Source organism: Pieris brassicae, chromosome 9, assembly GCF_905147105.1.
Source record: "Pieris brassicae chromosome 9, ilPieBrab1.1, whole genome shotgun sequence".
NCBI classification, from domain to species: domain Eukaryota; kingdom Metazoa; phylum Arthropoda; class Insecta; order Lepidoptera; family Pieridae; genus Pieris; species Pieris brassicae.
Genome location: NC_059673.1, coordinates 17,067,709 through 17,078,183, shown reverse-complemented (window position 1 = coordinate 17,078,183; position 10,475 = coordinate 17,067,709). Strand labels below are relative to the sequence as shown.

General features: G+C 34.7%; 1 protein-coding gene across 1 annotated transcript; it reads right to left on the bottom strand.

Moving 5' to 3' along the window:
• Nucleotides 1-211: 211 nt before the first annotated feature.
• On the bottom strand, nt 212-10,187 carry LOC123714483 (guanine nucleotide-binding protein-like 3 homolog). Its single transcript, XM_045668740.1, has 9 exons — nt 10,019-10,187; nt 9,487-9,776; nt 9,214-9,397; nt 8,579-8,803; nt 7,822-8,005; nt 6,718-6,940; nt 5,980-6,087; nt 5,423-5,587; nt 212-549 (listed from the first exon to the last, which is right to left on the bottom strand). Exons 1-9 carry the CDS (start codon nt 10,035-10,037, stop codon nt 232-234), a joined length of 1,716 nt encoding a protein of 571 aa, XP_045524696.1. The 5' UTR covers nt 10,038-10,187; the 3' UTR covers nt 212-231.
• Between the last annotated feature and the right edge of the window lie 288 nt (nt 10,188-10,475).

Here is a 10,475-nt window from a genome sequence, read left to right as displayed (position 1 = left end):
TTTTTCCGCAACCCCCTTTTTAAATAAAACAATCTAATCATTAAAAAAACGGTTTGCCAAAATATAAAACAATTGATAACACTGAATTCTAAGTCAATTACCCGTTGTTAATTTTTTATATATGTTTTTCATTTCAGAAGATATACTCTTATTTCTTAAGAGTGATCATTACTAGACGACTAGATTGCTTAGAGGAACAATAAAAAAACAATTAAACACGTAAACATTTAATTACAAAGAAAAGTCTTCTTTAAAACTGTAGTCATCTTTGTTTATTGACGTTAATGTGACAGTCTCCAATACATCTGCCAATTCGACGGCTTTCTTTTCGTTCTTCGCCCTTTTCTTTTTATCCTTTTTAAATTGCATTTTTCTTATTTGATTCAGTTTAGTGTTGCCCTCAATTTGCATTTCGGGATCTTTCTTCGTTCTTTCATTTTTGTTAGTTTTATCCAATTTTGGGCGAATATTCACGGAACGAGGTAGAAGAGTTGTGTCTTCGTCTACTTGCATTTCGTCTACTGCTTTGACTGGTCCTGTGCTTGTTATCTGTAAAGGTAATATTTAAATTATAAATCATTAAATAGATTATGCGCGGAACGAGAACGTGATTGATATTAAACTAATATATAATATATTATTTGCTATGTTTTTCATTCATTGTGAGCAGTGTTGGTCTAGTGGCGTTCAGCATGCGACTCTCATCCTTGAGGTTGTAGGTACGATTCCTGGCTTTGCACCAATGGATTTTCTATCTCTATGCACACTTAACATTTGCTCGAACGGTGAAGGAAAACAACCCAAAAAATTAACAGCGTTCATCACAGGACGCTGATCACCTACTTCTATGACATTGACAAATGATCATGAAACAGATATAGAAATCTGAGGCTCAGACCTAAATAGGTTGAAGCGCCACTAAATTATTTTATTTTCACCTTTCACTCGTGTCGTTTTACTGTCTAACATATGATATACCATATGAACTAAAATCAGTAGCAATACAGCATCCCTTAGTAATTACTTTTAATAGGCTAGTAAGTGATCTCTCTAGGTACCATTGGTGACCAGCCATTATTCGAACTCACGACCTCAGGATCGCTGCTCGGGAAGTTAGTAAAACAAAAACTTGGCAAATAAAACTAGTGGCGGAGAGTTAATTGCCAGTTCATCTCTTCCGTTCTACGCCCTTGATTTGAGAACTGGCAGTTAATGTAAAATTAGAAGCATTTAATATACATTTCCGTTTTTGACGTTAATAAGTGTACATTGTGTTACCTATATGAATAAATGATTTTTAATTTTATTATAGCAATATTGGTGGTAGAAGTATCAATTATATGTAATTTGATTGTCAATGCTTACATCTAGCAATCACGTAGGATCACCTACTAGCCTATTAAAAAAAAATATCACGGTATCAAGGTTTGTATAAACACCTCATGAATCTTTCAATTGGTGTAAACTGTACAAAAATCCGTGTGTTTTAAGTATCATATAGCAAGCTCTTTATAAAACGAAAGGATATTTTATGCTGACGGGCCTGTCTATATGTATTATGTATATCGCAGTAAAGTTGTTAAAGTTCAGTCAGAGAGTTAATTGAATCTCTAGACGGTTAATTAGAAATCGATATTCAATCAAGTCGCTAGCGACAACGCTTAACTATCTGTGTAAAACAAGATGGCGATCACGACAACAGCTGATTACTTTTAGAGTCTTTCTTTTGGCAAATGTCGTGCGACGTGTTGTGTGAGTGGTGGTGTTTTGTAAATGGTTACTCAGCAAATTGAAGAGTCTTGTTTTTATACTAAGTTCTTGTTGCAAACATGGCTTTAGAAGACCCGACACGTTCGTTCAAAGAAACATTTTACGAAAAGATTTTGGAAGATGATGAACGACATCAAGGTAGGTTTGTGAGTTTATTTCGTTAGTTTTATATTGGTGATGTTACTACAATAAGCTCAATGCATTCCTACACTAACTAACTTGTGTATATTTTCTCTTGTAGGATCTACAAGAAAGTCTTGGACGCGGCAAAGAATCAATGACGTAATGAACAATGTGAAGATCGCTAGGGTGACCATGCTTGAAAGGGGACCTAAAAAGTCCATGCACTACTACTGGTTGGCCAAATATGACATAATGGAGACAGGTGGTGAAGAATATTTAATCTTCAAAAGAAAAGCGTCAGACGATCCAATTATCCAAATTGTTGCCCGTGAAGACTATTTTGACATCCTGCTGAGTGCTCACAATAGTTGTGGACACGGTGGGCGAGATAAAATAGTATACTCCCTGAAATCAAAATTGTATATACCCATAAGGGCAATTCAATTGTTCGTAGCTCTGTGCCCTACGTGTGACGCAAAAAGACACGCCCCCAGAAAAAGTATTGATACGCGACCAACCATGGCACAAGATTTCAATATAGGAGGACAAGTGGATTTGATTGACTTTCAATCGTGCTCTGATGGTGAATTCAAGTGGTTATTAAATTACGAGGATAATGCCACGAAATTTGTAAGTCTTCGCCCCCTGAAATCTAAACGAGCATCAGAAGTTGCCATGGAGCTCATGAAAATATTTATGACATTTGGGGCGCCCTACATTTTACAATCAGACAATGGACGCGAGTTTACAGCTAACATCATAGAAGAACTGACTGCAATGTGTCCTGAATTCAAAATTATACACGGGAGCCCAAGAAGACCTGAAACGCAAGGGAGTGTAGAGAGAAGTAACCAGGATGTGGAAAACATGCTTCGAATGTGGATGAAAGATAATAAATCAACTAACTGGTCAGTCGGATGCTATTATGTTCAATACAATAAAAATTCATCATTCCATCGGATAATTGGCCGCTCACCATATAAAGCCTTATTTGGTAATGATCCGAAAGCTGGTTTAGGGGATTCGAAAATCCCATCTGCTTTACTTGAAACCTTTGAATCTGAACAGCAGTTGAAAATTATTTCAGACCAAGTTAGTGATTCTAATGACTACGCGGCTACAACACTTACAATTCAAAGTGACAAGATCATGAACGTACAAATTCCAAAGGATGAATCAGAAGAAGCCCAGCATGAAGATGTACCGGTCTCAATAAAGGAACCAGAAGAAACCCACCTTGTGGACGTACAGGTTTTAATAAATAAACCAGAAGAAATCCAGCTAGAAGCCGTACAAGCCGAACAAGAAATATCATTTCAAAGGAACCCAGCGCATATTGGCATAAAGCGTGCGGCAGAAATAATGATAGACGATACTGCCAAAAAATTAAAACCACTGAATGTCGGTAGTAACATTCTTATCAACGTGCCTAAAGTGGATCGAGGCCTCCTGGGCACCAAAAATATAAGAGGAAGAGTTGTAGATTTCCGCAATGGTGTTTATAGAGTAGGGACGAAAACTGGAACTATAAAAAACTGGTTTCCGAGGCATCAATTGCAAGAGTCCGTGGATGATTACCACGATGATGTATTGGATGTCCCAATTTCATTAAGGGAAGCTGTTAGAAATGAGTCCATGTTTGGAGGACAGGGCTTCCAAAAGTGCACCTGCAAGCCGGCACCGAAGCAATGCTTCACAAACAGATGTGCATGTTATAAAAATAAAGTGCTTTGCTGCTCCAAGTGCCACTCCAATTTATCTTGCATCAATAAATAAGTTTATGCAGTGAATTTTTATTCCATTTTTGCATAATTTTCTCGTAATAAAATATGATTACTTTTTATTACGTTTCTCTCTTATATCTTTTTGTAAAATAATTAGATTAATATAGTGTGAAACATATAACTTAAGATCTCATTCAAGTTACCTAGTGTCTTTATATTTTTATACTTTAAATTATCTTTAATCTTATGTGTTAAAAAAATTAATGTGTAATAATATGTTGTTCATCATGTCCCAAAAAATGCATCCCACGGAAATAATTTTAATTCTGTTGTTGAAAATATTTTATAGCTCCTTTTTGTATGCCTTGTCTCGAACATATAATTTTTGTGGAATAGGTTCTGGCTAGTATCTAGTTTATACTTAGGTTGAGCAATAATGCTTAACATGCAATAAGGGTAAAACGAATTAAGCAAATGTACCAAATATTTGCAGAGCAGGTTTTTATTTTCTAATTAGAGAAACATAAAATGAAAAACTATATTTTTATAGGCTATTAATTTTCCTAAATAATGAAAGAGTCCCCTTTAAAAGCTAAATTCTTACTATGTAAGTAAGCATGACGCCTAGGATGGACATAACGTTACATCAATATGATAAAGACCAGTTTAGCAAGATATGTTCTTCAATTTCGGTTGGATAGAACAGGCCTTGCAAAGGTAGCCTTTGTCAGATCGACAAACATCCACAGCACCTAAGAGGGCAACATGTCTTATGAATAAATAAAAGACAAGCTATATCTTTTTACTATCAATTTTTTTCCAATAAAATATCATGGTCACCCCTACCAAAGGTGAAATGCGTCTTGTTGTCTAGGAACGTTTATATGTCGTAGTAAATTAGTTACAGGGAGTTAATTAAATATCGATATTCAATCAAGTCGCTAAAGTTCCGTCATACAAGCGAGTGAAAGAAACGTTTAACGAGTTTCCTAAACGTTCCTAGGCAACATGACTAACCTAACCTAACCATTTACAATAAAGCAAAACACGGAAATTCCAAGCTCTCAGTTCTTCATCATCACACCGAAATAACAATAACAAATGAAATAATCATGGCGGAGTCTTATTTTACATTATTAATCAATACGCTGGCTTTCGGTAAGACAGATAGTCAAACGTTTTCGACGCTGCTTTATTTAAATCAAAATGCTAGCGACTTGATTGCATATCGATCTTTAATTAACTGTCTAGAGATTCAATTAACTGTCTAGAGATTAAATTAACTGTCTTAGAGATTAAATTAACTCTCTAATTTAACTACTTTACTCCGACATATATACAGTCTAATCCCCGTGAAACGTCCTTCGATTTTACGACGAACTCCCTAAAGATTTGAAAACAATTGCATTTGATTGGCTTAGCTTGTCATTATAATATCATCATAGAGCATTACACCCACTCTCAATAACAACAACAATTGAGAAATAAAGTTCTTTGTGAGTTGCTAAAATAAGTAAAAACTGCGCAGTTGTGTACGTTCTTTGGCCATTGTATTGTCCTAGCCCGCAATAAACTCAACTGTCGACATCATGCATACGAACTTCCTAAAAAAAATCGTTCTTTTGTTTACAAATTGGGATTGCTTGTACATGTAGACTGTTGTTGACCATCACTAATAAGTAGGAGCATTTATTATCTATACGTTTTTTCTCTCTCCATTTAACGACGACTCTCTATAACACCATAAAATGCAGTGTCGTTATATAGATTTTACACTGTATATTTAATTATAAACCTAATCTTACTTTGATTGCACCATCAGCGACTGGCACATTAAGAGAATTAATGGCCTCAGTCTCCATTGCCTCAAAGGAATTGATATCGAACTCCTGCGCAAGCGTTGACACAATTTTCGCATCCACGTGCACTTCGGAATCTAATAACTCTGGTGGCTCTGTGAAATATCGGACCTGGAACAAAAATTTAAATGACTAAGTACATCTAAGAGGCCTATATCCAGAAATACTTGGACAATTTACAAAATATATAGTGAAAATATTGATATAAAAAAAATAGAAAATCATTAATCATTAATTTCGTCTATCATCTTTGTTGTTACTCGATACCATAAGGTGCACAAGTTATATCATTAAAGTTAAATTTGTCATTAAATTCAATTAGCGCGAAGTACTGTGCACAAGGCTGATGCCGTAAAAGCGGTGCGTTAAGCGGTCCATATGTCAAAAACCCTACAAGGTTTTGTCTCATTTCTTGCCTTACACAATTAAAATAAAATTTATACTGCTATTAGAAAATTTAGCGGTAAATAATTTCTAATAAAAAGATAAATCGACTTCCCTACCTTTCCCGTATTCCAGTCATTTAAAAGTATCCTCGCTGCTGCTTCTTGGTCTGGTACACCGCCTTTCTTGTACCGACCCATCCGGGAGGCGACGCTGGCGTAAAATTCCTGAAAAGGCAGCACGTGTTATGGAAAAACACATTAATTTCCCCACTTAAGCTAGGTCGAACATTTATTTAAATCAGAAATAACGTATAATCATTATACATAGTTTTTAAGTGCATTGTAAAGTTCAATGAACACAATTTATTGATCTCTACGGCAAAGGTATATTAAATTTCTTAAAAATTAATTTTTAAAATATGTAATACGTATTTCGTCTATGATATTGTCTATAGTCAATAATTCTTTGAAATATTCAATCTGTAGCTAGAAAAATTGCATCTTAAGATTTTTAAATCTTTAAATTATTATACATACATCAGTAGCGCTACAACCTTTTTAATTCTGGGCCTCAGATTTCTTAATCTGTTTCGTGATCATTTGTCAATCTAATAGGCAAGTAGGTGATCAGCCTCTTGTGCCTCTTCCGCACGATCATAAATGCATGCAAAAAAAAAGGTCCATTGGTGCACGGCCGGGGTTCGAACCTATGACCTCAGGGAGGAGAGCCGCACACTGAAGCCACTTGGCCAACACTGCTCTTTAAATTATTATACTTAATTGCATTCTTTAATCTCTTTGAAGAACCACACATAATAAAATTCAATAATAGAACACTGAGAGCTAAATTTATACCTGTGGTGTATTAAATTCCGGTATACAATACAATGCGACTAGAGTATGTTTATTTGCCCGTTGAAGTATAGCATTTGCAGGTGTTGTTGGGTCCTTCAAAGCTCCTACTTTGATCGCATTCTTCAGAGCTACCGTGGCATCAGTCTCAGAACCACTGTGGAACACTATTCCGGGACTGTCGAGTATTTTAATCTTTGAATCCAGTTGTACAGTTTGCATTTGTCTGAAATTAACAAATTGTTTTATGAAAGGACTTACGATAAAATACAGTACTGCTTTAAGTGGTCTTGGCCTCATCGAATCTCTTTCATTTTATTTTTGAATTATTAGTATTATTGTTTGTATCCTTAATGAAGGTTAATGGAGGCAAATAAATTGTGATGTTAAGAATTCTTTTTTTTTTTTTTTTGCATATTAGCAGTTTGTGTGACAGAATGAATGCTCTACAATGTATATATATGTCGCAGCCAACTAGCTTAATTAGCCATTCAATTAACGGCCTAGCCTTTTAACTTAACGGCGCCGTTTAGCTAGCGGCCTGAAAGATGGTCAGTCAGTTGATCAAACAGCTAGGCAAATGACTTGGATTAATTACGTTTCGTTACTTGCCTAGACTGTTAACTGTTGACTGTTAATTTAAATCTAATTCCACTTTCTGTCACTCTCAAACTCGAAATCTCGTCAATATGGCGTCGGCAAACCAAAACTTTGATAGTGTTGTCCAAAGTATCATGAGAAACTACAAGTACAATTGAAGAGTATAGTGATAAAAATAATGTGAATGTGACATAAGCAATTTAATTTTAAAAGAAATATTTTTTATGTCATATGTATCATATTTTTTATTTCCACCAAATAATGACTGTATCGGCCTAAGTAACAATCGCTACGGCTGAATATCATTCAGGCCGTTAGTTAAACGGCGCCGTTTAGTTAAAAGTCTAGGCTGTTAATTCAACGGCTAATTAAGCTAGTTGGGTGCGACATATATACAATGTTTGATTAAAATTAGCTTATTTATCATAGAGCTTAAAAAAATTTAAATTGTATTAAACTCATGCAATATACACTAACTAATACATTTTTAAACATTTACCAACTCACTTTGTAATACCAGGTGTGCTCCCAACATTACAGGCCCGAGACCGGTTCAAGCTGTTGATAATAGAACTCTTGCCAACGTTGGGAAGACCAACAACACCAACTGTTATTGAGGTCTTTATACCCTTATTACGACAATAGTTACCCAGGAGACTCATCAGCAACTCTGCACCTACACATGCTGAACCTGAAAAAAAATCGATCATCAACGATACGCAATTTTGTTAGAGAGTGTTAGACAAGAAAAAAATGTATGGAAAAGTGATTGTCCATAGGCCCAGAATATATTACTGGTCCTGAGTCGGTATCATGAATACGAACTTTCTAAGAATGTCGTTCTTTTGTTTACAAATTGGGATTGCTTGCACATGTAGACTGTTGTTGACCATGACTATAAGTAGAAGTCATGGATTATCTATACGTTTTTCTTCTCTCTATTTAACAACAACTCTCTAATAACTCCCTAAAACGCCCAGACCGTGTCGTTATAAAGAGTTTACACTGTATTTTATACAATAATCGTGTTTCCCTAATGGAATTCCAACCAATATCCATTTAACTGGATTAAAAAGGATTTAATTATCACAAATTTTAAAATTAAACATGGCAACTATAGTTATAAACAGTTTTATTTGGCAAATTTGTGACTCACAACAAACCAAATGGGTAAGTGCAGAAGTCACACTAGTGAATTTACAAGTGCTAAATTAATTTAAAATTCAGCAGTTTTAAAGAATATGAGTAATAATTCTAATTATACCTTTCATTTCTTTCTCCTTAACAATGTGCTTCATTTTCTTCCGCCCCAAATTGTGTTGCTGATCCTGTGTAGATGCCTTAAAAGGGACAGCCGGGGCTGATCTTCTTAAATACTTGAGCCAGGCAGTAAGATTATCACGGGGTACTAAGTCGGCCTTGTTCAAAACTATGACTAGACGTTTGCCCGATTCCCTAACTGCTTCTTCTACTTGGACACATCTGGTGCCTAAAACAGACATAAGCATACAAATGGATGTTAATTTCCTCAAATTATTTATCGAGTTTATAAATGGGTGCTACTTGTTGACCACAAGTCATACTTGAATTTGTGTATGCGGTGATATTATTTCGACTACATATTTGCGTGTTGTTCCCACTAGAATGTAAGTGCGTACTCCTATTTCACCATACCTCCTGCTTATAGAGGATTCTTGACAATATGAGACAAATATTTGTTTTTAATTTATTTGATTTTTATTAGTGTCATGTGGAACCTGGTGTAATGGTTGCACCTCCTTACAAACATTGTGAAAAACAAAAACTTGTATACAAATCTCTTGTGGAAAAGACTCAGCTCAAGCATTTGGCTTATGGGAGGCTAAGTAAGGCTTTAAGGATTATTAAAGTATGCCTTACCCAAAGGATCCCTAGCATCAACAACTTCCAAGATAACTTCTGCTTCTGTTATAACTTTCTTAAATTCCCGGTAGTAGGTCTTTAAAGAATTTTCTTGCTGCCTGTCTTTGCCTACATCATCATCAACATCTTCATTGGTTTTGAATGCATCATGAACTTTACCTCTTGCTTCTGCATTGGCTACCTGTTAAACATTTTTAATTGCTAAATATGACATTCTTGTGGACTTTTAAGTAATAATGATGTTTTATGTCATTGAAAGCTTTAACTTACAAGTGTATTCATGTTACCAGAGACATTTTTCTTCTCCTCCAGGTTCTTTTGTTTTTCAAGTTTAGCAAGTTCTCTCCTCTTCTGTCGTTCTTCTTCTTTATGCTTCTTAACTGCTTCCACTTCTTTCAAAATATCTTCTTTGAATGGACACTCGTTTGGAATCTGAATAGGCTTTGCTTTTTTTGACTTTGGTTGCTTTTTTGTTTGCTTTTTTACTTTCCTATTATGTTCTTTAACTTTTTTCTCAATTTTATAACGTAGACGTGCTGGTTGACGCTTCGAAGGTTTTTCTGTAAACAAAATTATATTTATTAACTGTTTACATTAAACTTTAATACAAAGCATGTTTTTAAAATCAAAACATAACCTATGATTTACAAAATTTCTTTTATATATTTGGTATGAAAACATGTAGGCTAGGCTAGGTAGGTTGTGAGAATTATAATAGATTATCTAATTACATGTTTTATGTAGTTTAACTTACATTAAAGGGAATACAACGATATAGGATATGGATACGGAAGGTACTTACTCAACTTAAATTTTGCCATAATATGGGTTCAAATAATTATTCGACAAAAAAAATAGTCTATAATGTAAATGCTTAATAACTATACTTTTGCAATAATATTTAAAATATAATGCACATTATTTGACTTATCTCGTAGCGCACACGTTTTTAATCATACTTCGTAAGTATGTTTTGACTTTTCACTTGCACATTCTGAGTGAGACCTGACAATTGACATAGTTATGACCGCTAGAACTTGACTTTGATATGCCAGTTTAGACGTTTTAGGGATTTCTTCGCGTCATATAGGGAAGCATATTTTTGTTTGCCAACTTTTTAGAAGATGCCATTTATCATCAAAAAATATGGGTTTAGCTGTTGTTGGTATTACTTATACATATTACTATTCACCCTTATAAGAAATCACTTAAGACTTGGTTTATTAGGTGTAGCATTAGCATTACGTATAACTTAACAA

Bases quoted from the DNA above. Each gene is read 5' to 3' on its own strand.
- LOC123714483 (XM_045668740.1), bottom strand. The intron at 8,006-8,578 runs GTATAATTAGAA...ATTTTTTTTCAG, and splicing joins TAAGGAGAAAGAAATGAAAG to GTTCAGCATGTGTAGGTGCA. The intron at 550-5,422 runs GTAAGATTAGGT...TTACCTTTACAG, and splicing joins TCGCTGATGGTGCAATCAAA to ATAACAAGCACAGGACCAGT.